The 27729-nt window shown below is 42.7% G+C and overlaps 1 protein-coding gene across 3 annotated transcripts in view; it reads right to left on the bottom strand.

Moving 5' to 3' along the window:
• Positions 1–27729, bottom strand: part of MDN1 (midasin AAA ATPase 1) — a 151513-nt gene that overhangs the window by 43418 nt on the left and 80366 nt on the right. For all 3 annotated transcript variants that reach the window (XM_079780520.1, XM_079780521.1, XM_079780522.1), the window contains exons 45-63: positions 27178–27294; positions 26072–26280; positions 25084–25232; positions 24596–24807; positions 23455–23675; positions 22478–22591; positions 20640–20772; positions 18287–18402; positions 14997–15130; positions 11808–11965; positions 11475–11595; positions 10906–11116; positions 10318–10549; positions 9857–9983; positions 7765–7935; positions 4438–4652; positions 3700–4087; positions 2836–2945; positions 1496–2201 (exon numbers count right to left, since the gene is read on the bottom strand). In XM_079780520.1, coding sequence (XP_079636646.1) covers positions 1496–2201; positions 2836–2945; positions 3700–4087; positions 4438–4652; positions 7765–7935; positions 9857–9983; positions 10318–10549; positions 10906–11116; positions 11475–11595; positions 11808–11965; positions 14997–15130; positions 18287–18402; positions 20640–20772; positions 22478–22591; positions 23455–23675; positions 24596–24807; positions 25084–25232; positions 26072–26280; positions 27178–27294 — 3844 coding nt within the window. The remainder of the gene's footprint in view (positions 1–1495; positions 2202–2835; positions 2946–3699; positions 4088–4437; positions 4653–7764; positions 7936–9856; positions 9984–10317; positions 10550–10905; positions 11117–11474; positions 11596–11807; positions 11966–14996; positions 15131–18286; positions 18403–20639; positions 20773–22477; positions 22592–23454; positions 23676–24595; positions 24808–25083; positions 25233–26071; positions 26281–27177; positions 27295–27729) is intronic.

Genomic DNA, 27729 nt, shown 5'->3' with positions numbered 1-27729 from the left:
TTCAGAAGGAAGCTTACTTGCCTTTGCTGAGTCACTTACAATGAAAAAGCACAAGATTTACTATCTCTTCTCATGAAAACAGAATATCATGGTTAAAAAACAAATAAATGCCAACATCCAAGAAACTAATTTTCAGGGAACAGAGAGCAAAAGGCCTTTGCTTTCAAACTGTGTCTCCAGCAAGCCATTTCCTAAATCCCCTCTGCTACAGCATTAACGTTTTACAGGTATAAGAACTTGCTGCAGGAAAGCTATGGGCACTTCCTGTCAGGGGTTAATGGTGCTTTGCACAAAGGACAGGCTGGGGGATGGAGGAGGGGTGTGTGTGGGGGTGTGATTCACCACCAATCAGGCAAAACTGAGTTATGCCTTATCAGACAGTTCTAAATCCCCTATTACCTCTAAGATTTTAAGTCCTTAAATTGACTAAAGTATAGAATAAAGAAACCACAGAGTATTGATAAAGATTGAGGAAATAAGCATCCACCATTCAGTAAGATAATTTGTATTAGAAGCCCAAACAGTTAATCTTTGTCCCAGCAATTCTGCTGTCTAGAATTTGTATGCAAAGACCTGGTTATAAGACTATTTATAGTGTTTTTGGGTTTTTCCCCCAAAATAGCAGGAAGAAGTACATAGAAATATAAATCTTCAATTAAAGGAAATTATTTAAATGACTTATACCCACACAATGGAAAACTATGTAGCAGCTGAATATGATGCAGGTAAAGAATACCATAATTATTGGAAAATAATCACAAAATGCTATTAGGTTTTTTAAAGCAAGTCATAAAACAGAATGGACTTTATTATTGGTTTGTACTACTCTAGTGATTAAAGGACTGATCTCAGGCACCATGGAGGGGATGGAATTGTTTTCGACCAGAGTACATTTTTATCAGTTAAATATTGGGTCACTATGCTAAGATTTTTATTTTTAAAAAGGTTCTATTACTAAACAAAAACTGTAAACCACTGGGATGAATGACTTAAAATAAAATTAGAATGTCACAGACATACATATGCATAGACACAAATAAGCAAGCCTAGAATGGGATACACCAACATGGTAACAGAGTTTGGTAAATTCTAATAATTTTTGCTAATATTTATACTATTTTAACTGTCTAAAATGAGAACAAGTTGCTTTTGTTGGTAAGGGAAAAAACAGATGTTATTTTATTCATAGTAATAAAAAATTATATGACAAAAACTACCATAAAGTCAAAAGAAAACCAACAAACTCTTTGCAGTGTGTAACACAGATAAAGGGTTAATATCACTATTTTTTTTAATCTCTTAAAAACTGAGGAACAAAGGCCCCCAAGCCCCACCGTTAAATAGGAAATGAAAGAAACAGCAGTAGACCCCCCTCAGTAATCACAGTCTCTATGTACACTGGCACTGCTAATGTCCTGCAGGCGCCCCCAGCTTGTGCTCCCAGCTCCCCTTGAGGAGGAGAGGTCGGGGCAGGCCCCCACTGGGACAGGCTTACCTGGCACACGTGTCTGAAGAGCTGCAGGGCCCTCTGGTCCAGCTCTCCCTTGCACAGCACATGGGAGCGCAGGTAAAGAAGGGCGTTCAGCAGTAGCTGTTCTCGGGTAGGGCAGGGTCTCTGGCTCTTGCCTTCCAGCTCCTTTCCTCCCGAGCGCTTGAGGGTCAACTTCCCAAGGCCTCGCAGAACCTCCTCTGACTTGACTGAGCACAAAGCATCTGCATGAGCATAGTAAGTGGGGAAGGTGGGGCTCACCGATGGGAAAGCCAACAGGGATGCGACCAGAGTGTCCAGCCTGTCTGCACAGACCACGCTGCTGTGGAGTGAGGAGTGGACCTCGGATGCCACCAGCCTCATGCCATGCTGCATCTGCAAGATGGATGCCTGCAGTGGGGTCACGGAGTCTGGATACAGGGCATACTCCTCGGCCAGCCGCCTCCTGAACTGGTGGTGCGACTGCTGCCAGGAGGCTTCCTCCTTCAGAAGGTTCTGGGCCACCTGGGCAGACCGAAGCCCATCCATCTGCAGGGCCTGCAGGAGCCGTGTGAGCAGATCCTGAACGGCCGGGGCCTTGGCGATGCTGGAGATGTAGTGGTGGATCTCCTGCACCAGGGACTCATATGCAGGCAGCTGGGGTCTGAAGGCCTGCTTCTTCGACAGGCTGCATATTAAATTCTCCAGCTGATCAATTCTTTGGTAAAGCAACCTAAAGGCAAAATAATATAAAAAGAGCAAGAAATCTAGACTGAGCTGGCAGGAAAATAGAATGAAGACATTTCTGCTACTAAGGAATAATATGATGATAATATTAACAATTATAATAAAATGAATAATATAGAAAGCAGTTACTACGTGCCACACATCATGTTAACTCAGCAATTTAGATGCATATCTCATCACAACTCACTGAAGTGAGTACTATTATCCTTCTTTTACAGATATGGATATTGAAGCTTAAAGGTATTAAGTGGCCTACTCTAAGTCCAAAGTCAAAGGCAGATGGAGTTCTGAGAGGAACTCAGAACCCACTTCACCATACAGTATTTCCTAAGGCAACAGATCCACACAGTGGACCTCATCACACACAACTTCTTCCATGTTGAGAATAAGTTCTGGTTTCAACCCACTTGGCCCCATGTGAATCCGGCCCCACCTTTCACAGAGCATAACTTTTCCTGACTATAACCATGGCTTTGGGATCTAATTGCTAATGTGGTTCAGAGATGTATATCATCACCTCTGCTAACACTGTGATTACATTACAAAGGTCAACCTCAAAATGCTTTTTTTAAAAGGAGAGACTATAATCTCCAACACAAATAACCACTCTGCTGTGTTACCTGATATGAGGATGAGAGTAATTGATAATGACTTCATCTTCCAGGTCTCTTCCAGTCTGTAGCTGGGACGAGAGGTTTCGGGTCTTCCACTCGCACTGCAGCTGGTATAACTAATTGAAAGGGAGAAGCTGGTCTGCTATGCCCAGCTAAGACCTTGCCCAAGAGGACAATGCCCTGGGGGAGGGTAGAGCACTGGACAAAGAGAACCTGGGCTCCTGAATGACCCGAGGGCTGGCTCAGGTAGGTCCCTCAAGTGATTAGGTAAAAGAAACAACCTTATTTTCAACACTGAACTTCTGGGACTCTGCTATAGCAACTTAGCCTTCACCCCAATTAACATAATTTTCCTTCAAAATACGGAACTACTATCTCACTATCTTCATGTAGGCAGTTCCTGGTTTGGTTCAAATAGAAAGGGTACCCATAAGATCTGAATGTACCGGATTCTGGACTTTTCAATACCGAACAAAAGTTCAAAACTCGTAGACTATACTCTGTGTGAAGTACTTTCCAAATCAAACATCCAAAACTTAGTTCCAGGACAGGGCGTCTGGACAGTGATGGCTACCAGCACTTCTCTGGCAGTGCCTCAGGTGTTCTGCTGTCGGGCCCTCTGCCCACTGCAGCCTATTGCCAGACACAGCAGCACCTTAGGAAGGACCCTTCTCCCAGGGCCTGAGCCCACTCAGAGGACTCCCAGAGGGAAAAAGCAGTCTTTACAACACAATCCTGGGAAGTCACAGGGCATCTTATGCAAAATTGTCCCTTTAATGGTCTGCGCCCAAAGGGGAGTAAGAGGGTTAACACACTAAGTAAACCCAGCCTGTCAGGATGGAGCCCATGCCCCCATTCTTGTCTCCATACCTCTTCCTTGGCGTATCTGAGCTTGTATTCCCTCTTCACTGCGGGGTCGAAGCGTGCCTGGGGAAGCCATGTCTGAATCTGGAGCAGGCCGAGGCTCACCCAGAGGCTCCCACGCCGGGCTGGCTCAGGTAGGTCCTGCTTACCCTCCCCTTCCCCGAACAGGAGGCGTAGGGAGGTAAGCAAGAGGCATAACAGGTCTTTGGGCAGCACCTCCTGCCCGGCCATGTCCCCAAGAGTCTGGCCCACGTGCTGAAAAGCCTGGCTGTCCCCACACAGCAGCTGCTCGCAGTTGTGCATGTACTCCTGCCGTAGGGTTTCGGGGAGCAGCTCAGCCAGGCCTGCCAGGTGCCGGCACAGCACCAACCCCTGGAGCCGGGAATCCGTGCGTCTGAGGGGATAAGGAAGCACTTAAGTGTTTGCATTGCATCAAACAGCGTTCCTTTCTCACACTATGACATGAAAGACTACACTCCAATACTAGGTGAGTTTTCATTTTCATGTAATCTACAGTTTCCTAAGCATTACTCTCTTGATCATGACATGCTTAAAAAAGACTGAGCAGCTGCCCAGTTCACAGTAGCCTGTGATGGGCTAAAAACCTGCTGATCCAGCCAGAAAACACCCTGGCCTTCACCTACCAGAACTAGCCACCAGAGAAGCAATTTCTGACTGAGGTCCCTGCTGTACGCTCTGGAGAAACAAAAGGAGCTTTACAGCCTGCCCAGGGGGAGGGAATACCTGAACTCTGCTACTGAAGGGACAGCCATGTTGGTCCAAAGCACTGAGCCGATGTCCCGGAGCTGCTGGGCTCTTTCAACCCACTCTCCCAGGGTGACATGCGAGGAGGATAGGATGGGGAGGCCGCTCACATCCCAGGAACTTGCTCTGCAGCTGCTGGTCAAGACTTCGAAGCAGCACTTGGAGAACATGGCTCTACTGAGACTGCTGGGGCCCTAATGGATAGAGTTAAAGTCACTTTAGAAATTAATTAAAAAGATTTCAACAAGTAGTACTGGCACCTTAGAGGAAAGAAAAAGAATAAGGACAAGAGGTTCAGGTTGCTAGGACCAGGAGGACTAAATGGTATCAGGTGTTAGCAGGCCTTAAAGGAATGTAGGTTCTATTCTCCAGGAATGAGGAGCAATGAGTGCATCATTATTGCGAGGAAAAAGCCTCAATCCTGGACGTTAGGAAGGCCATTCTTGCAGTACAGCTTGGAACACACTGCAGAAAGGTGAGATTCAGAGGCAGAGACAAGAACCAGAAGACAAATGTAAGAGTCAGGGACAAAGTGTGCCAAGCTGTGCTCTCTGAACTGTTCATCTGGGACACAGAAATAGCTGTCCACAGTAAAGCTGGTCAAACACATGTAATAGGAAACTCTACACAACTCTCGGGGACCCATAATGTTTATCACCTAAGAGCTTTGAGAGATATTTTTCAATAAAAAAATCAGTTTTGATAAAGTAACAGAACAGAAAATACTCCAAAAGTAAATTCTTGAACATTTATGGGAAAATAAAATATATAAGCGAGGTAGCATTTCAAATGAGAGTGAAAGGATTAATTAGTCAAAAATGGAGCTGTTATACAGCATTCGCATACGCTGTTTGCAAAAAATAAAAAATTTGTAAGTCTACCTCAAAAAACAAGATATCCAGATAAACTTGATTTAAATACAAAACAAAAATACAAAAGAAATTATGGGCGAATAGTTTAATTCTAGGTATAGTGAAGGAAGACTTTTTAAAAAAAGCATGACACCTGCCATATACAGATGATGAATCACAGAATTGTACACTTGAAATCTATACAATTTTATTAATCAATGTTACCCCAATAAATTTAATTTAAAAATAATGGCAAAATAAGAAATGAATAAATAAAAAACATGGCACCAAAGCCAGAAAGCAGAAAGGGCTAAGCATATTTAAAAAGAAGACATTAAGCCCAGCCGTCATGGCTCAGTAGTTGAGCATCAACCTAGGAACCAAGAGGTCACAGTTTGATTCCAGGTCACGGCACATGCCCAGGTTGTGGGCTCGATTTCCAGTAGGGGGCGAGTAGGCAGTAGCTGATCAATGATGTTTCTCTCTCATCGATGTCTCTCTCGAGCCCTCTCCCTTCCTCTACCTCTAAAAAATGAATAAAAACATATAAAAATAAGACATTAAAAAACTTGAGAGACAAGAAAACAATAGAAATACATTTCCAAACATTGTTAGGAAAATGTTTAATAACCATATGTAAAGAGATATCCAGCCTGACTGGCATGGCTCAGTGGTTGAGCAGCAATCTATGAACCAGGTCATGTTTGATCCCCATTAGGGTACATGCCTGGGTTGTGGGCTCCATCCCCAGTGTGGGGTGTGTAGGAGGCACCTGATCTATGATTCTCTCTCATCATTAACGTTTCTCTCTCTCTCTCCATCTCCCTTTCTCTCTGAAATCAATAAAAATATTTATTTTTAAAAAAAGAGATATCCAATAATAAAATGTCAAACCCAATTTTTTAAACAAAATGGGCAATGAACATGAATGATCAATATACATACACAATCATGTTCAATCTCAAGAAATAATCAAGGGAGTATGGATTAAAATGAGATTTTAAAAACTGTCTAATTAAATGTTGATAACACCAGTGTGGCAATGTGATGGAGAAACAGGCCCTCATGTATATAATAAAGGAAACTGTGCTCTAGTCCCAAGTCCTCCTGTGGTTGTCCAAAGCTTCATGATCTCCCTTTTTACTGGCTCCTAGAATGTTTAAAAAGTAAAACAAAAACCACCTGACATTCTGGTAATAGCTATAAATTTCTTTAACTGTGCATACTTTAATCAAGGGTTAAATTCCAGTTCTTATATACACAGAAATACTCAAAGGGACAAAAACTTAATGCAAGGGGAATTGATACAGTATGCTTATTACAGGAAAGGGAGGAAATACAGACGAGAAACCTCACAACCTGTGATTAAATAAATTCCAGCACATTTGAAGGATGGAATACCTTAAAAAGAATAAGCTGGAACAACATAAACTGATGAACAAAAATAAATATAGAGACACAGAAGCATCGAACAGACCAACAAACCTCAAAGGGAAGGTAGGGAATGGGGAAAGGGGGGCGGGTGGAGGAGATCAACCAAAGGATTTGCATACATGCATGTAAACATAACCAATGGACACACACAGTAGGGGGGTGAGGGCATGTTCTGGGGGGCGGAAGCAGGCGGGAGAGGTTAATGGCAGAATAAAGGAGACATATGTAATACTTTCAACTATAAAGAATTTAAATTAATAAAAAGAATAAGATGAAATGACAGGTACAGGTTTCCATAATGTATTATGTAAACAAAAAAATGATCTTATTTTTGTTGACGTATATATTTAACCTTTTGCACTCGAATGTCGAGTGTGACTCGACACGGGTTAGCATTAGAATAAAGGAATCGAGAAAAAAGCAAGCGAGTGCAAAGGGTTAATATAAAATATAGGTAAACAAGATACAGAGCAAAGCCCTGGATGGTGTAGCTCAGTTGGTTGAGCATCATCCCATGCACGAAAAAACCCAGGTTTGATTCCCAGTCAGGGCACATGCCCTGGGTTGCAGGTTTGATCCCTGACAGGGGGTGTGCAGGAGGCAGCCAATTGATGTTTCTCTCTCCCCCCCTCTCTCTAAAAGCAATAAAAACATATTTAACAAAAGAAAATACACAGAGCAAAGAGTGATTATTTCTACTGAATTCTACTATACATGCATATACACACACATGAACTCATGTATGTATTGTTTAAATATTTTGTAATTAGTAAAAAGAATATTTTGTTTAGAAAAGAGATAAAATACTTTTTTAAGGAACCTTTTTTTTAATTCAGAACTTCCCAAATCATTTAAAACAGAATTATCTTCTTTAAAAGTACACTTATAAATATCCTGTAGAAAAAAGAGTACTACAATTACTTAGTCACTGCTTTATGCTAGCAATAAGTATTTATTACTAGATCTATTGCAAACTCTTTTCCACTATCATCAAACATTTTTATGTTTTATGCCAACAAACCTTCAGTGTGGAGTCCAAAAGGGACTTGGGCCTCTCCCTCTGCTCCACAACAGTCAGAGGGTTCCATGTGAGCCAGTACTCTGGATTTGTGGTCACAGTACTGCTCCAGAAAGACATAAATGTGGAATTAAATAAGCCGGACCACAAAGAGATAATTTCTTCTGTAGACACCTAGAGATAAAGAATAATTAGATAAGCGAATATCTGAGAATGATTTCATAAATCAAGTTATATGACCTCTATCTAATAAGATCCATTTAAAATTAATATGGGTTTAAAGATATTAATCCTGATATTCCTAATTTTATGCCATCCTGGTGATCCTGGTAAAGTCACTGATCCTGATTATATATATATATTTTTTTTAATTCTAACTTGTGGATATGTTTTTTCACTGACCGAAGAGAGAAAAAAAGGGAGAGAGAGAGAAACACTGATGTGAGAGAGAAACATCAATCAGTTGCCTCACACATTGAACCCGCAACCCAGGTAAATGTCCCTGACCCTTGACACTTCGGTGCGCAGGCCAATGCTCTTAACCACTGACCCATACCAGCCAGGGCTACCCAGATTGTCCTATATAATAAAAGGCTAATATGCAAATAAACCGAAAGGTGGAACAACCAGAACAACCGGTCGCTATGATTTGCGCTAACCACCAGGGGGCACGTGCGGAACATGGCGGGCGTTGGCCACAGCAGGATAGTGCATCAAGTGAGTGGGGTGGGGGCACCAGACCAAGGCAGGGTGCCGGCTGCTGTCAAGGGGGAAAGCCTCTGGTGGTTACTGAAAATTCTTCGCTCCCACAAGCCGTGGTCCCCCACCACGCTCTCACCCGCAGCCGGTGCCAGATCCGCTGCTTGCACCCACTGCCAGCACCAGCCCCACTCGCACCTGCAGCTGGCACTGGAGCCGCAGCTCGTACCCGCTGCCAGTGCCCAGTACCGGTCCCGATCACTTGGCGCCATCAGCGGGTACGAGTGGCAGCTGCTAGCCCTAATCACCCCTGAGGGCTTCTCCACCTCCCCCTGCTCCTGAGGGGTGATCGGGGCAGCAGCTGCCACTCGCACCCACTGTTGACGATGGCCCCACTCACATCCACTGCTGGTGCTGGCCCCAATCACTCCCCACTGTCAGTGGGTGCAAGTGGGGCTGGCGCCATCAGTGTGTGGGAGCGGTGGGAGCGGAGCTGCCGGCAGACAGGGGGCCGGGGGCCAGGGGCCACAGTGGGAGGGACTAGGCGGGGGCACGGAGGATGGGCCGAGACCCATCCCTGTGCCTACTGCAGCCTCGCGGCCCACAGTTCCTTTCAAGGTACACAAATTCGTGCACTGGGCCCCTAGTAATTTATAAAACTAAGAAGAGCACTGGCCAGTGTTGCTCAGTGGTTAGATGGTCATCTGTGTACCAAAGTGTCGCAGGTTCAATTTCCAATCAAGGCACATACCCAGGTTGCGGGTTTAATCCCTGGTGGGGGCATGTGTATAAAGCAACCAATTTATGTTTCTCACATCAATGTTTCTCTCTCTCTTTCCCTTCTTCTCTCTCTAGAATCGATGAAAAACATATCCTCAGGTGAGGGTTAAAAACAAACAAACAAAAACTAAGAAGAGATCTGCTTTGTAAGGTTGCATGAAAAAATATAAGTAAAATAAATCAAACAATTATAACTGATTCCCAACAGCAAAACAGATAAATAAAACATTATTTAAAAAATTAAGATTGTACTAATGAAGTTGTATTTACTACAGTTTACAATTTTTCACATTCAATAGTTACTCTTGGAGAAAGAGTAAAACCCACTCTCACAATGTATTTTTGAGAAACCAAATAAAAATAAGCAAATATTTTATCCTCTTTTAACTGGAAAATGGAATAGGATGATTCTGCGATTAGAGCTGAGAAATATCCAGGTAATTACTGCAAAAGAACATTAAAAATTCTCCCCCTTGAAGTTAACTCAGGTAAGAATGGAGTTTGCAACATGTAATTTTGAGATTAAATAAAATGTTATGCAACTAGTCTGTCATAGAAAAATCTAATCAGCTCATAGTGTAAAGGAGGTGTATTTCTTTTTAATTTTGGTTTTTACCTTCTGATGATGCAGTAAGGACCAAAGGTCTCGAAGTTCTTGAGGAGCGACTGGTGTGTGCTTAAGACAAAATGTGATATGATGACTTATTTCCTCATCTATCTGGGGTTGCTGATTTTTACTGGGCCTGTTCCAAAAATAAAGGAGAGAGGGTAGGCTGTGAACTATTGATGAATGGCTAGAAAACTGCTATGTACAGAAATATGAAAAACACTTCACTTAGAATACATTTACTTAAAAAACAAGCAAACAATACTACTGGAAAAATAGCCAACAACTTTTAAAGGTAGAGTGAAGATAAGCAAGAATCTTCAAGAAGTTGTGGCTTTCTAAATTGGCAACTGACCTCCCTCTGCTTCGCCAACTACTCCCCCTCAAGACAAGTCTGTGCTTTGTGTCACATGTAGGACACACAGATTAACCTAACAAGAAAAGAAGTTCCCCCAAGGAAAATGGCTTACCTTCTCAGACAAGCCTGTGTCATAAAATCAGCTGTCACTTTGTACTGCCAAAGCACAGCCAGATACTCCATTGCAGGCCATAACTGAACACTCCTGGTGAGTTGAATTAAGGAGGTAAAGTCTGGCTGAGATGGGGTGGAAGCATCATTGGGCTTGCGCTCCAGAAAACCAAGTGAAATTCCTTTGGCTTTTACTTCTAAACACTGAGCATTCACAAGATTCTTCAATTCATCTGGACAAAAGGACACATGTGGCATCATTATACAGCAGTCAATCGTACAGGATCAGATTCCCAACAGCCAGTAATATGACTGTGAGCTTAACCAAAGTGCAGCTTAACCTGAGCTTGAGTGCTGTATCTGTGAAACGTTATTAATACCTGCAGAAGTCTAATGACAGAATTAAACAATGTATATAAAGTTTAGCTCTATGCCTGACACTTATTTAATGGTAGTTATAGTATACCAATGGGGGTGGGGGGAAGAAAAAGAAAAAAATCTAAGGGGAAAACTTAGAACTTATTGGCTGCAGGGTGGCAGACACACTCTTAGAGTATCTGTCAGCAGGCCATATTGCAGAGTATGTTACCTGGGTTGATATCTTCCAGAATATTAGCTCTGAGGACCAACCCCCAGGCGTGTAGAAGACTTTTCTTTAATGTCCATTCAGAAGCAACCACTTGGAGCCGACTGATGTCTTCCAGCCATCCACTTTCCCCCACGGCAGCCATCCGCTCCCTGATGGCAAGGGCTTTGTTAAGAGTTTTCAGTTGTGAAAAACACTCCACCACCAGCTTCTCCTGAAACAATAAAACCCAGGGGAGCCTACTATAGAGAAGAAATGTGGTTCTTTTAAGCAACCTATTCATGTCTGAGAAAAGATTCAAACAATTTCCACACCGCTAGAAAATATATGGTTTGCTTGTTCTGATGCTCTCAGAAGATTTTACTGTAATAAAGTTACTACCTAGCCTTAGTAGTCCCAAGAGTAAGTAAAATGATAACCTTTAACAAATCAGTTAATAGTATTCATTGGCTACTTAACACTTAAGGTAAGCTTTGCAGGCAAGGAGGAATCCAACTGAATGGCAGTTTCACATTCCAGAAGAACTTCAGAAGAGGTCAAACCTTTGATTATTACATGATCCCAAGGTTTACCTTAAAAGGCAACGGTCGTCCCAGGAACTTCTGCAACTTCTTTATACCAGTGAAGCCACCAGTCGGGCTCCCCAAGCAATTCTGAATATGCTCGGAGACAGTCTGGACCTCTTTGTAATATCTTTAGAGAAGGAGAAAAAGGGCAGAGGGGAAGTAAGGAAAGGGGAACATGCTAGACAATAAGAGACATCATTTACATTTTATATCTGATTTACATTCACTAGTAGACCAAGGGAATAATCCAAAGAAAAAAGTTTAAATTCCAAGCCATCTTCTCTTTAAAATAATCAATACTGTAGATATTGACATTATTACTCTAAACATGAGTCTTACTTGTCTTCATGGTTCATCAGGAGTTTGGGAATCTGACGGACCAAATGTTTTAAAACCCAGTGCCAGTGAAGGGCAAGCAAGGCCAGCCCTGGGGCATCCACTTTTACTGTGTCAGCCACAGTCCAAAACCGGTCCCGCCACCGCAGAGAAGCCAAGATCTAAAAACAAAGGAAACCAAAACTGCTCACAAACATCTCCCAGAAAAGACAGAAGACATAGACTTCAATTACTAACCAATATTCAACACGCACACATGAAAGGTCTAATATTCCACTGGAATGTTTTTAGGGACATTAAGGCAGTCAGAGAAGGCAAAAAATCTTTCCTCCTAGTACTTAAAACTTCAGAGCTATTACATTAGAGAAAACAGAATTACTGGGTCTTATGGCTAAGTGTATAGGTAATTTTATAAGAAACCACCAACTTGTCTTAAAAAGAAGCTGCACTAATTTTGTCTTCCAACCAACAGTATAGGCGAGTCCAAGTTGTTCCATTTCCTTGCTAATATTTGCTGCTGTTAGTGATTATAACTTTAGCCATTTTGGTGTGTGACACCTCACTATGGTTTCAATTTCCATTTCCTTGATAACTAATGATCTTGCAATTTTGCAAGTTCTTACTAGGCATTCTTATTATCTTCTGAGAAACACCTATTAAAAAAAAAATCTCATTTCGTAATTGGGGTGTCTTATTAGTTTGTTTATATAATTTATGTATGATTTTTTAACACTTGCTCCCAGTGTTTCCATTTTCTTAAAGTTGTCTACTAAGAACAGAAGTGTTTGATTTTGATGAAACTTTTATAAACAATCTTCCAAAATCTTTCCCTATCCTCAGGTTATGAAGATTTTCTCCTATGTTTTCTTTTAGACAGTTCATAGTTTTGGCTTTAATATTAGGCTATGGTCCATTTTGAAGTAACTTTCGATATAATGTAAGATAGGGATAAAGGCTAATTTTTACTTTATTATATGAACATGTAGTTGTTCCATTTGTAGGATAGACTCTTTTTCTCCAGTAAATGACCTTTGCATATCTGGCAAAAACAGTAACAAAATCAACTGACCGTGCTAGCCAGTTGCTAAGTGGTTAGAGTTGTCAGCCTGTGGCCCGTGGACTGAAGGGTCATGGGTTTGATTCCAGTCAAGGACACATACCTCAGTTGCAGGCTCGATCCTAGGCCCCAGTCGGGGCACATGCAGGAGGCAATCAATCAATGTGTCTCTCACATCTATGTTTTTCTCTCTCTCTGTCCTCTCTGTCCTCTCTCTCTCTCTCTCTCTCTCTCTCGCTGCATGTGTATGTCTCTCCCCCTTCCTTCCACTCTCTCTAAAAAATCAATGGGAAAAATATCCTCAGGATTAACCCCCTCCCCCCAAAAAAAATAAATATCAACTGACCACATATGTTAGGGTCCATTTCTGATTAATACCCACTGTTTTCATTTATGTAGCTCTGAATGCAAATTAGGTAAATGTGAGTCCCAAACACTGCTCTTGCAAAAATGTATTTTTATAGCAAGTAGTCTCAAGATTAGTGATTCCTTTCACGGTTTCCATGAAGTTAAAGCTATGTTAACAATAATATCGCATTACTTGCCTCTTTCCCATGTTGACATTTATACTAATGGTACCAAAAAAAAAAAAAAAAAGATAACAGACAAACTGTGACTGGGTAGTTGGCAAACACTGTATTGGAAATGAATAAAGTGAATCTGTCAGGTCATGAAAAATAATTCGGAGTATATGCTGCCAGTGATAAAATTTAAGTTTTTAAGCAAAACCTAAAACTTTGAAAAACTAAGACCTTAACAACTTCCTAATGTTAAAAGATTTTTCCGATGAGGTTTGCAGTCATTTTTTTTTTTTATGACTGTGACTTTATTTATATTGAAGAATGAAATATGTCAGCATTTGGAAGATCTGATAACTCAGTGAACAATATTTTCCAAATTACCAATACATCAGCTATAAATGCACACAAGGGTAAAAGTCTATCCAAAGTGCAAGCTAGACCAATGGATTTTAATGTATAACAAGTTTAGTGACATTTTTTTGGATTCCATATTACAAGTAACCTTTATAAAACCACCACCTGTCAAGTTGTGGTATAGTATCAAAGAAAAATATTCACAATTATATGAAATGTCTACTTAGATACTCCTCCTTTTTCTAACCTCATAACTACGAATAGAGGCCAGTTTTTCAACCCAAACAAATATATTGCAAAAAAATGAATGCAGAAGCAGATGTAAGAATCCAGCTTTCTTCAGTAAAGCCAGAAATTAAAAAGACATACAGAAATGTAAAACACTATCACTCTTTCTCATTAATTTTTGTTTTGGAAGAGTTGATTTTTCATTTAAAATGTTATTCATGTTAACATGAAATGGATCTGTTACTGTGTTTTTTAATAGATAAATAACTATTTTTTTATATTTCTCAGATTTATATCTTAATTTAATAAATACTGATGTAACCATATAAACAAAAGTTCTTTTGGACCTTTAGTAACTTTTAAGACCATAAAGGAGTCTTGAGACCAAAGGGTTTAAGATCTGCTATTCTAGTTTAATGGAATTACTAGAATAATCCAGATTCAAAAATCAATTAAATCCACATGTGACAGTGATGTCTAGAAGGCTTAATTAAAATGAAACTAAAAACTCCAAAGTCCAGCAACATATACATTGATAAATAAGTTCTAAAACATGCATTCAATGGAATTACTAGGCAATCTTAATGAACTCTTGATACACCAAACAATATGGATGCATCTCAAAATAACTATTTTGAATGAAAGTCATCAGAAAAAAAAGAGTATGTACTGCATAATTTCATTTATAGAAAATGCTATATATACCTAGTTGGGATGGGGGCAGGGGACAGAAAAGGAATATAAAAGAACATGAGGGAAGATTGAGGGTAATGGATATATGTTCACTATCTTGATTGCGGTAAGGGACTAATAGGTATATACATATATAATGAAACACTTTAAATACGTGCCATTTGTTGTATGTCAATTATACCCCAATAAAGCTTTAAAATGTGTGTATGTTTTAAAGTGTTAAGAACAATTAAATTTCTAAAATAATATTTGACATAACAATGAAGTTAGTCTTATTCCTAAGAATCTTTGTGCCAAGACAAATGTTGTTAGAATAAAAATAGGTACATTTTTCCTTACCTCATTGACACTGTTATCAGACACTATTCCCTGGGAGGACTGTACCCAGAGCAGGATTAGTGCATCACAAAGTTCAAAAAAAGCAGCAAGATTGACCACAATTTCATGGGGCAGGCTCTGATAGCTCTCTGGATCTTAGAGTTGACATAAATAAAATAAAAACATCCCATCAGATTCAAATTAATCTCTGGACATTTTCAAAATCAGCTGTAATATGAAATATAATATTATCCCCAGTACAAAGGTCAATTTTGAAACTCTTCTTTACCTACTATTACTAAACTTGCAGATCATGAATGCATACCTATAAATGTTCACAGTCTTTTTTTTTTTTAATATATTTTATTGATTTTTTTCAGAGAGGAAGAGAGAGGGATAGAGAGTTAGAAACATCGATGAGAGAGAAACATCGATCAGTCGCCTCCTGCACACTCCCCACTGGGGATGTGCCTGCAACCAAGGTACATGCCCTTGACCGGAATTGAACCTGGGACCCTTCAGTCCGCAGGCCGACGCTCTATCCACTGAGCCAAACCGGTTTCGGCCACACTGCCTTCATGAAAAAAAAATTATAGAGTAATACATATTTTAAACAAGTACTCATTTAAATACAAAAGAAAAACTAAGGCCCTAATCGGTTTGGCTCAGTGGATGGAGCATCGGCCTGCGGACTCAAGGGTCCCAGGTTCGATTCCAGTGAAGGGCATGTACCTTGGTTGCAGGCACATCCCTAGTAGGGAGTGTGCAGGAGGCAGCTGATCGATGTTTCTAACTCTCTATCCCTCTCCCTTCGTCTCTGTAAAAAATCAATAAAAATATATTTAAGAAAAAAAAGAAAAACTAAGTGTATATTTGTTTGAATGTACAGAGAGCACAGATATAAGAAGATACAAACAAATGTACTATTAACAGTAACAGCTTTAAAAGCTGAATTCTGCAATTTTATGTTTCTACTAGAGGCCCAGTGCACGAATTCGTGCACCAGTGGGGTCCCTCAGCCTGGCCTGAGGGATTAGGCTGAAACAGACTCTCCAACATCCCCTGAGGGGTCCTGGATTGTGAGAGGGAGCAGGCCAGGCTGAGGGACCCCACCCATGCACAATCAGGGCCGGGGAGGGACACGGGAGGTTGGCCCACCGGGGAGGGACCGCAGGAGGGCTCCAAGGCGTGTCTGGCCCATCTTACTCAGTCCTGATGGGCCAGACCCCAGCAGCAAGCTAACCTACCGGTTGGAGCATCTGCCCCCTGGTGGTCAGTGCACATCATAGCAACTGGTCGACCGTTTGACTGCCCCTTGGCAGTCACTGCACGTCATAGTGATTGGTTGAGCAGCCTTAGCATATCATTAGCATATTATGCTTTGATTGGTTGAATGGACAACTGGACACTTAGCATACTGGGCTTTTATTATATAGGATTTAGCTTGAATTTTCCCCAACAAGCATGGATATCTTTTCAATTTAAAAAAACTAAAGTAGGGAGGAAGTCCGGGTGAGCCTGGGTCCCGGGTCCGGATGAGGCCGTGGGCCCCTGGATCCGGGTGAGCCTGGCCCCGGGTCCGGGTGAGGCCGTGGGCCCCTGGATCCGGGTGAGCCTGGCCCCGGGTCCGGGTGAGGCCGTGGGCCCCTGGATCCGGGTGAGCCTGGCCCCGGGTCCGGGTGAGGCCGTGGGCCCCTGGATCCGGGTGAGCCTGGCCCCGGGTCCGGGTGAGGCCGTGGGCCCCTGGATCCGGGTGAGCCTGGCCCCGGGTCCGGGTGAGGCCGTGGGCCCCTGGATACAGGTGAGCCTGGGTCCCGGGTCCGGGTGAGGCCGTGGGCCCCTGGATCCGGGTGAGCCTGGCCCCGGGTCTGGGTGAGGCCGTGGGTCCCTGGATCCGGGTGAGCCTGGCCCCGGGTCCGGGTGAGGCCGTGGGCCCCTGGATCCGGGTGAGACTGGCCCCGGGTCCGGGTGAGGCCGTGGGCCCCTGGTTCCGGGTGAGCCTGGGTCCCGGGTCCGGGTGAGGCTGTGGGCCCCTGGATCCGGGTGAGCCTAGGTCCCGGGTCCGGGTGAGGCCGTGGGTCCCTGGATCCGGGTGAGTCTGGCCCCGGGTCCGGGTGAGGCCGTGGGCCCCTGGATCCGGGTGAACCTGGGTCCCGGGTCCAGGTGAGGCCGTGGGCCCCTGGATCCGGGTGAGGCCACGCGACCCTGGGTCTGGGAGAGGCCACGCGCCCCTGGGTCCGGGTGAGGCCATGCGCCCCTGGGTCCGGATGAAGCTGAATCCTGGGTCTGGGCGAGGCCGTGTGCCCCTAGATCCGGGTGAGGCTGGATCCCGGGTCCGGGTGAGGCCGTGGGCCCCTGGATCCGGGTGAAGCCGTGCCCCTGGATCCGGCCGAGACCAAACCAGAGGGAGTCGGACCTGCATTACCACCATTTGTCCACCATCCAGAGCTGAGGGGTCAGTGCCGACATGTACTCATAAGGAACTGGTGGACATTGATATTGGGTCTCAAAAGAACTGTTGGACCAGAAAGAAACTCACTGCAGACTGATTCATTTGCCTGTCAGCATAACTATTATTGCTCGTCGCACATTCAATTCTTATAAGTATATCTCTAGTGACACATGATTTCGCTCATCTAGGGGAAATGATGAACAACATAGACTGATGAACAAGAACAGAACCAGAAACAAGGAGGCATCGATCAGACTATCGGGCCTCAGAGGGAGGATAGGGGAGGGTGGGGGGAGGGGGGAGAGATCAACCAAAGGTCTTGTGTGCATGCATATGAGCCTAACCAATGCTTAAGTTCAACAGAGGGTTGGGGCATCCATGGGGAGGGGTGTGGGATGGGAATGGGGGGATGAGGACAAATATGTGACACCTTAATCAATAAAGAAATTTAAAAAAAAAAGAAAACAAGGCAATTAAAAAATAAATAAATAAATAAAGTAGGGAGGAAGAAAGAACCTATAACCAAATACTTATGAGCATGTACTTATTGAGCCAACAGACCTAGGTTTCAAGTTTTAACTGTTACTTGCTAGAGATGTGACCTTGAGTATTTCTGTGCCTCCCTTTCCCCTTTCAGAACATGGGGCCTACATAGCATACAGTTGTTATAAAAAGTAAAGGAAAACAAGGACATATTAAAAGCAGTCTATCAGTAGTACTAAGCAAGGGAACATGTTTAAAATCAGGCCAGCAAATCAAAAGGAACCAATAAAATGGCAGCAGCTAATCAATGTCTCTTAACTTCAGCAACATTTTGCAATCAGATGTGTAACAAGAATATGAAAGGCAGTGTTCTTACCTTTATGGAATTCAAAGGACATTCTCAAGACACTATTTCTTAACTTTTTGCTACCAACAGGAGCCAGATTTGCTTCAGTAAAAATTCGTTTTTCCCGGTCAAGATATATGATTGTCCTGAAATGAGATTCAATAACATAACAAACTAATATTGATGAATAATACTTTTCAATCACATCCTTTATCTGCTGAATCCTGAGAATCCTTAAAACATCAATGTCCTTCAACCTGACATTCCTCTCCTGCCTCTACAAATTCTGGACTAGAGAAACAGGTGAGAGTGATGAAAACAAAGTTGGTGGGAGGAGGACAGATGGCTGGAAAAGGCTATGTCTAGGTACATGGCGAGGCCTCATTCTGTTGCTCTGTTATGATCCCACAAAACTGTACTGGGACCTTAAAAACTGAGCATCATAAAATTAATCTGTGGTGTTAGAAGTCACCTGGGGAGGTTGTGGGGGAGTTACTAGAGGAGAAAACAAGGGGTTCTCTGAGGTGCTAGCACTCATCACATGCATGAGTTCACTTTAGGAAAACTCATCAATTCCATACATACCCATTAAGTGCACTTTTCTGAAATGCGCATTATACCTCCATTACAAAATTATTTTAAAGAATGTATTGCACTGATGGCCAATCCTCTCTAATAAAATGGTAATATGCAAATTAACCATCACTCCGCTACATAAGCCATGCCCACCAGCCAATCAGGACGAGTATGCAGATTACCCCATCCAAGATGGCTACAGCCACAGAGAGCAAGGTTACCCAGGTAACAGAGCAAGCGAAGCTTTCCCATAGCCGTTGCAGGCCTAAGCCTCCACTCAAGCTACAAAGTTTCAATTATAGAAGGTAAACAAATTCAAACAAATGGCGGCAGAATGGAGCTTGAGAGAGCAGGCCAGGGTTGCCGGCGGCAACAGGGGAAGCAAAGCTTTCCGCACACCCTGGCCGGGCTCACCCACTTAATGCTACAAAATTTCAATTGTAGAAGGTGAATTAACTGCCACAAAAATGGCTGCCACCCCGGAGGGAGCAGCAGGCTTGGCTCCGCTCCAGGCTACAAAGTTTCAATTGTAGAAGGAAAATAAATTCCAGATACCAGGCCTCCGCTTGGGTTGCCAAGGGGCGTGGCCGGCCTGCAAACCACCACAGACCCCTCGCTCAGGCCGCCCCACACCCCAAGGGAACCCCACCCTGATCCGGGACACCCTTCAGGGCAAACCAGCTGGCCCCCACCCGTGCACCAGGCCTCTATCCTATCTAATAAAAGTAATATACAGATTGATCATCACTGCAACACACAATATACCTGTCCCCATGTGGACACAAGATGGCCACTACAAGATGGCCAGCAGGGGAGGGCAGTTGGGAGGCACCCGGCCTGCCAGGGAGGGCAGTTGAGAGGGACCAGGCTTGCAAGGGAGGGCAGTTGGAGGTGATCAACCCTGCAGGAGAGGACAGTTAGGGGTGACCAGGCTGGCAGAGGAGGGAAGTTGGGGGCAATCGGGCTGGCAGGGGAGCAGTTAAGCATCAACCAGGCTGGCAGCGGAGTGGTTAGGGGGTGATCAGGCTAGCAGGCAGAAGCGGTTAGGGGCAATCAGGAAGGCAGGCAGGCAAGCAGTTGGGAGCCAGCAGTCCTGGATTGTGAGAGGGATGTCCGACTGCCCGTTTAGGCCCGATCCCACCAGGATCGGGCCTAAACAGGCAGTCGGACATCCCTCCAGGAGTCCCAGATTGGAGAGGGTGCAGGCTGGGCTGAGGGACAACCCCCCGCTGTGCACGAATTTCGTGCACTGGGCTTCTAGTTAAAAATAACTGCTGGTCATTACATTAAAAGGTGAGGAAAGGCTAGCTTATATGCCAATTAGGTAAATTGATATGTGAGCGTGAACATAAGCATGCAGGTGCTATGTTATGTCTCTAGCATTTGAGAAAATGAAATGATGTGACAGACAGATGACTAAGGAAAGGACATATGAGAGAACAGGTAGATGAACATGGAGGAGCTACAGGGAATCATACCCAGAAAATAGTACAAACATGACCATACGATGACAAAGAATTAACCATAAAATATATCCCACCATTAATGCTAAGCTGGTGTTTCTCTTAAAGAACCCTATTTAATTATTAAGAACCTGCAAAAATTATAGGAATTTTGACATCACAGTCAGAATTACTTCTCTGAGCACAAAGGAGAAGTGGTAATAGAGGCAATCATGGCCATCACCAAGTAGGTATTAGGTTCAGAAGATTAAACAAACATAAGACAGAGACGGAGGAAAGGTATAATCTGAGAAGCCAGAGTGTACAGGAGGCAAACAATGCCCAGAACAGCAGGCTTCACCTACTTGTTTGCAATGGACTCTAAAAGGGCAAAGAGCTGCTCAGACTGGTCCGTTTGAGGGTCAAAGTCCATCGAACTTCGAATGATGTCCAAAGCCTGCATATTCCATCGAGGGTCCAAAGGAATCACAAATTCTTCTGGTTAATAAAACAAAACAAAAAAAGAATTTTGGCTTTAAACTCCTTGCCTGGCAAATTCCTGTTGAGAGCTTTCATTGTTTTAAGTTGACCACATTCAGTCCTGATGGGGAAGAGGTGGCACAGAGAAATGCTGATTTCGGCAGATGATACTAGAAAAGTAGGGTTCAACAGCTTTTATGCTATTTCCTTTCTAAATGCAAAATTTCTACCAGTCCTGAAAATTCATTCCACTGTAGAATAGAAAGGCAATCATTAATGGAACATAAACATTCCAACCAATGCATTCACTTGCTCAGATCCTACTACTGGTCAGAAAAATAATCCATGGGCTTAATTACCCAATCTTTTGCAATTAACCACAAGAAAACTAACTTACATGGCAGAAAATGAATGAATACCTCTCATTATTTGCTTCAATAAGAAAACAAGGTTATTTCACCTAAAAGCCATTTCTTGTTGCTGCTGACACCTCACTTGAGCTCCTTTGGCTCAAACTTGGCACTTCTCTGTCAAGCAGCAGTGATCATTCTCTAACCCCCCGCCCTTCCCCCAGTTGTGAGAACCAGAGGGAGGGACAATGCTAACATTAACTTGAAGGTGGCTGCACAAGACAGGTCAGTTCTTCAAATTTTAAAGACTTCCGCCATACAGTAGATGACAAATGCCAACTGAGTAAGGCAATCAAGGAAGAAAACCATATCCCAAAATCCAGTAAGACTAGTCAATCCAGAGCTACAGTTGAAAAGGAAGATGAAAACAGACTTACTATATTCCAAAAGTGGGCAAGTGGTGTCTGCTAAAAAGGGAACCTGCTACTCTACTCTAGAACTATATTCTCAAAGACCAAAAATTATTTCATAATTGGAAAGCCACCAATTAGTTCAGCCATAACCTGACTACTGTCGCTTGACTGCTTCACAATCATTCACCTCATTACTTTTAGTGTACATAGGGGAATTGGTTTAGCACAAAGGCATCATGCATACTTTTTACTAAAGCAAATGGCTAATGGTATATATTTGATCAACATCAGATGAAGGTGAGTGTGAGAAATTAAAAACCTGTATCTGTGAAGATGTTCCCTATTTTCCTTATTAATGCTTACGTTCAATCAACTTCATATTATTCTGCTCCAGTAAACAAGTCTTCTATCTCACCAGTTAATTAAAAAGAAATTTTGAATACTTCATTTGATTAGAAAGCTTGGATGGCTATTTCTTTCATCACTATGGTTTTATAACTTTTTATTAAAGGCTTTATAACTTTTTCAAGGGTTTATATTTCCTCAAGCAATTGATCCTTATTGCCCCTTCAAGTCAAATAGCTTTCTAGTTTAAAAAACCTTTCTATTAACAGTACTAATAAGTAATAGAATGTTATAAGTAGAAGTGACCCTATATAAGTGAATTTAACTTCCATGTTTTTCAAACACAGGCAGTAAGTATGAATGATGGGCCCCAAATCAACAAGCCAGTCTGTGGACAAGTTGGAACCACAGCCCAGTCTTCCAACTCCCATGTTCTTCCCACTTCACTGTGTATCATCCTTTTTCAGAAACTGAAGGATAAATGGCTGGTTCCAGACAAAGAAGTGGAATTTGCATCTGGATGCTCTGAGTGTTCTAAAAAATACCATGTTGCAGAGGTAGCTCTGACAGGTCTTTTCCCTGGGAACTCAATGGAAATCAAATCAGGTGCAGTACCTGTTATATTTGGTTGTAATATTTTGATGACATTACTGATCCCAGCTGAGAGAGAATTTGAGTAAAATTTCCTAAGAGATGCAGCACTGGCTTCCAAATGAATCTGTATTGACTCTGTGGAGGAACGAGAAGCAAACTTTAGTATCTAAAACAGGCTGTCCAACAAAACTTTCTGCACAATGACGAAAATGTTCTATAGCAGCCACTAGTCACCTGTTAGTTAGCACCTGAAATGTGGTCAGTGCAACTAAGGGACTGGACTTTAGATTTTATTTCACCTTAATTAGTTCATGGTTATCTTTTACCGTGACCTGTGGCTAGTAGCTATCACACAGGAACCATTTTTAGACAGATCACAATTACCACAATAATATACACATTCATTGGCTTATCTATAAATTCTCATGGGGCAGAAAGGCTCATGTAATCTATTATTTTAAACAAGTTCTACGAAAAAATTCCATGTCCTGTACTTTACAACCCATGTGATGTTGTTACTGTTGCTTTTTCATCTTTCAGAATAAAAAAAGTACAGAAATATTAAGCATGACAACTGAGAGCACCTGGAATTAGTAAGTCTCTTAAGTACTTCTAGGGGAAATGAATTCACCAAAAGCAACACCTATCCCAGATAAAATGGTTGTGCAGCATTATTTATACAAAAAGCAGGATGTTCAAGAAAATAAAAAGTTATATAATATAGTATATTTTCCTGATGGATTTGACATAAAGGTGGACAGACTTTGAAATGCTAAGCATTGCACAGGAAAAAAGTTTCTTTTGGGACACACCTAAGGGCAGATATGATTTTTAATTTTTTAACAACTACATAAACAGTAATGCTAGGTCACAAATTTCTTGCTATGCGATCTCCCTTATGTAACGTAGCAGTGTAGTTAGAATAACACAGCTGCTGAGGCACTAAAACAGGAGAGGTGTAAATTCACTCATTATACAAATTAAGCTTTTCTACTCACCAAGCCCCTGTGGTATATTCTTGGCTAAATGGTAAAGCCACTTAACTCTGAGCATCCAATCTTGATTGGTTGCTCTTTCTATGAGCAATTTAACAGCCATGGCCAGAACTTCTGGTTCATCAATCCAAAAAGTATCCACTTCGACAGAACTAAATTTCAGGCTCTCGGGATTGGGGGACTGCATAATTTTCTCTAAGTCTGGCAAGGTAAGAGGCTGAATCCTGAAATTCATTGGAATATGCAAAGTCAGTACTAGAATGAACTTTCATTTAACATTTCAAAGAACCAGGAAAATAATTTTACAGATAATGGATCAAAGAAGTATTGGGGAAAAGATGAGTCCCCTCTGAAGAGGACAATTAAAACATATACCGAATGAATCCTATATAATAAAGAGGTAATATGCAAATTGACCCTCACGCCCTTGCACAAGATGGCTGGCAGGAGAGGGTAGTTGTGGGCGATCAGGCCAGGAGGGGAGGGCAGTTGGGGGGAACCAGGCCTGCAGGGGAGGGCAGTTATGGGCTACCAGGCCGGCAGGGGAGGGCAGTTAGGAGCGACAAGGCTGGCAGGGGAGGGAAGTTGGGTGTGACCAGTCCGGCAGGGGAGGGCAGTTGGGGGTGACCAGGCCGGCAGGGGAGGACAGTTGGGGGGAACCAGGCCAGCAGGGGAGGGCAGTTAGGGGGAACCAGGCCTGCAGGGGAGGGCAGTTAGGGGCGACCAGGCCGGCAGGGGAGGGCAGTTGTGGGCGACCAGGCCAGCAGGGGGGGCAGTTAGGCGTCAATCAGGCTAGCAGGGGAGTGGTTAGGGGGTGATCAGGCTGGCAGGCAGAAGCGGTTAGGGGCAATCAGGCAGGCAGGCGAGCAGTTGGGAGCCAGCAGTCCTGGATTGTGAGAAGGATCCCAGATTAGAGAGGGTGCAGGCTGGGCTGAGGGACACCATTCCCGCCCCCCGCCCCCAGTGCACGAATTTCATGCACCTATAGTAACAAATAGAGAGCAATATCACAATGAACCTCTGACAGCTGGTAATAAATGGCTACATAACATTCTGGTCTAATACGTTGGGTGACAAACATTACATAAAAAACAAACAACACAGTGAAGATGCCAGAGACACACAGGCTCAAGGCTCTGCTAACCTTGCCCAGCTGCTCGTTTTCATGCTCATCCTGTTGAGGCAATATGCTAAGATCTGTCCATCGCTTCGTACGATAGAGAGGTGAGAATCTTCCATAGCAAAGAGAGCTGAGGGCAAAGAATCTGGCCACAGCCCCACAGCAAGAATGGAGCTACCCCAGGTTTCATGTGCTTGCAGAGAAGAAATATGTTTCTCCAGTAAAGCTTGCATGAGCTGGTAGGAGATAAAAATGCATGGTGTATAGGCACCAACATATATGTCCTATCAAAAATGTACATTATAAGCTAACTGCTACATTTTCTGATGATAAATTTCAAGCATGTAATATTCACATTTAACCTACTTTCCAGAAACGTACCTGGATACCAGATCTCTACTAGAGAATAACTGCTAGGTCATTAAATTTGTCATCAACAAAAAAAATTTCCTTAGTACTAAATAATATAGAGTGTTATAGTTTAGAAAGCAGTGTGAAACACTTCATGGTACCTTCTGGTTTGCTGGTGAGTGCTGGGAGCGGACATACGCTTCCCAGCATGCTTCAGAAAAGGCTCTGTCTAAACTCAGCCCTCGCTGCAGGTACTGCACAATGAGTAAGGCTGTCTGAATTAGAGTTGAAATAGATGATGTTGGAGAACCTATAAAGAAAAAATATCGCCATCTATGAGCAATAGATTCTGTGAAATCTCCAATGAAAATGAAGAAATTCCACCTTTACATCAAACTTCGTTTCACTCAAAGCTACCCAGATACTTATTTTAGAAAGCCTTCTAAGTGGACTTTAGAGTCTCACTAGACAACATGGACTTGTGGCAACATTTTATAAGTGTGCAAAGCTGGTCATATATAACCTTCCTATTAAGTTGACATACAATAAAGGGGGCAAAATGACCATGGCCTCATAAAGGACTATGTGCTTTGAAATCCAACAGACATACTTTCAAATTCCAGCTGTCGTTATTTACTATTTGGCTTTGATGAGTTACTCAACATCTCTTAGCCTTATCTGTAAAATAGAAAGGCATGCCTTGCAGAACTAATGTGAATACTAAAAAAGCAACGAACATTGAACCTAACACTTAGTAGTTATTCAATAAATAGGTTTCCATTTATTATTATTACTACTGTTATTGCTTTTTCTTGTATAGTTGGAAGTAACATCTATCTATTTAAATAATTCAAATGATGATCCTGAAGAAATGAGGGACAAACTTCAAAATCTCAGTGCTTGAAGCAGTATTCTTCAACATGTGGGTCTCTGACTGCATGCATCAGAATTACCTGGGAAACTTCTTTAAACTAATTCCTGTGCCTCACTTAAACCTGCTGTTAGGCGAAGGAGATTCCTGGAACATCTACATTTTTGTGGTAATGTCTATGTACGCTAAAGAACTCCTGAACCAGCAGTCAAACGGAGTAACACATGAATTTCCACAGGAATAAAATCCTGCAGAGGTATAGAAGTCAAGCACCTTACCTACAAAAGCACTTTGGGTCTCTCTGTGTAGAGCCAAGAGGGTGTCACACACACTGTCCCCCACCAACCCAAGGCTGTGCAGCAGAATTTTCAGATCCAGGTCATCTGGGATGCTCCCATCCCCTTCTCCTGAAATGTAGATTTCAAGCCCACGATTCCTCATAGCTCGGGATATTTCTCCATGAACAGGATCCATTGAGAGAAAAAGTCTAGTAACACAGCAATTCAAAGGGGAAAAAAATTTAAATCCCAGTGCAACCAATGGTGCAGCTCAGCAACAACGGGTGAGGGCAAATCTTATTTGGCTCATCTTCAGGGAGCTTATCAAGGGAGACACCACTAATGAAAAGTCTACTATTGTCACATGTATTCTATGTTCTAGTTCTAAAATGCATCAAAATACAGCAAATCCATTCTCTAGGAACTAAATACTGCACCTTTAGTGATATCTGAGAACTTTAAGGTTCTTAACTTTCAGATATTCCCCAAACCAGGCAGTAGTAATTTATCATTCTAACTTACCTACAGAGCACAGAAAAAGAAGCACTATGTTTTCCTGAAACAATTAGCATCATACGTTCAATGTCCAGTTAACACCTACATCTAGCTATTGGACATCTCCAACACTAAACAGCGATTCCCTGCTGACCCTCCCACACCAATCCTGCTCCTTTGCCATTCTTCCCTTTCTCAGTGAACAGCACCCCCATTTACCCCATTACTGAAGCCAAAAACTTAGATAGCATCCTTACTTTCTCTTTTTCTCAACCCACAAGTTCATTGACACGTGCTATTCATCTGACCACCTAGTATAAACTATCATTATCTCTTCCCTGAACTACTGCAAAAGGCTTGTAACTGGTCTCCCTGCTTCTACCCTTCACCACCAACCACCGCAGGACTTGTGTCTCTCATTTACCACTGTTATCCCCAGAGCCTGGCAAAGAGCAGGGCCTCAATAAATACTTTGTTAACTGAATCAATGAATGGGTGAACATACTTATAACGGGGTTGTCAACATAATACCTAAAAAGGGCCTACTGAATGTCAGCCTCTGCTATCGAGGCTGTCAGACTCTTAGGCGGAAACTTAAGAGGCACACATACCTGAAATTGGGATGTGGTGTTATGGTGGGAGTGGATCCATCTATCATTCCTCTCTCACTAACAGTGAGGACACCTCCAGGTTCAAGCAAAGCATTCAAACGATCCAGCACGGACGGGCTGCACAGAGAGAGTTAAAATGGGGAACAGATTGACGTGCTGTCTTGACTCTGCTTTTCCTCGCACAAGCCTCCCACTGCTCCTGACCCATGTCTTCTCTCAGCACAAATCACTCCCCTACACAGAACTGTGATCTTTCCCATCAATTCCCAATTTCACTCTCAAGGCACATAGTCCAGAGATCCATACACAGTAAAATCACAAAATAATGGAAAATGGTAGCAAATTCCCTGAACTGTAACTCTTTTCTCTTTTCCCCTCCCCTCTCCCCCACTTCCCAACATTATCACTTAAAGGTAACTCAGAAATCTGCACTCAAAAATGACCATTATCTGGTCATTCTGGTATTAAATAAAAAGGACTCAAAAACAACTGAAAATGTAATCCAATTCTGTTAGCCTTCAGTTCAGCTCACTAAAATCTTGCAGCTGTCTA

Source organism: Cnephaeus nilssonii (genome assembly GCF_951640355.1).
Source record: "Cnephaeus nilssonii genome assembly, chromosome: 9".
Taxonomy (NCBI): domain Eukaryota; kingdom Metazoa; phylum Chordata; class Mammalia; order Chiroptera; family Vespertilionidae; genus Cnephaeus; species Cnephaeus nilssonii.
The sequence above is the reverse complement of the archived record's forward strand: the minus strand, read 5'-3'. Positions and strand labels throughout refer to the sequence as shown.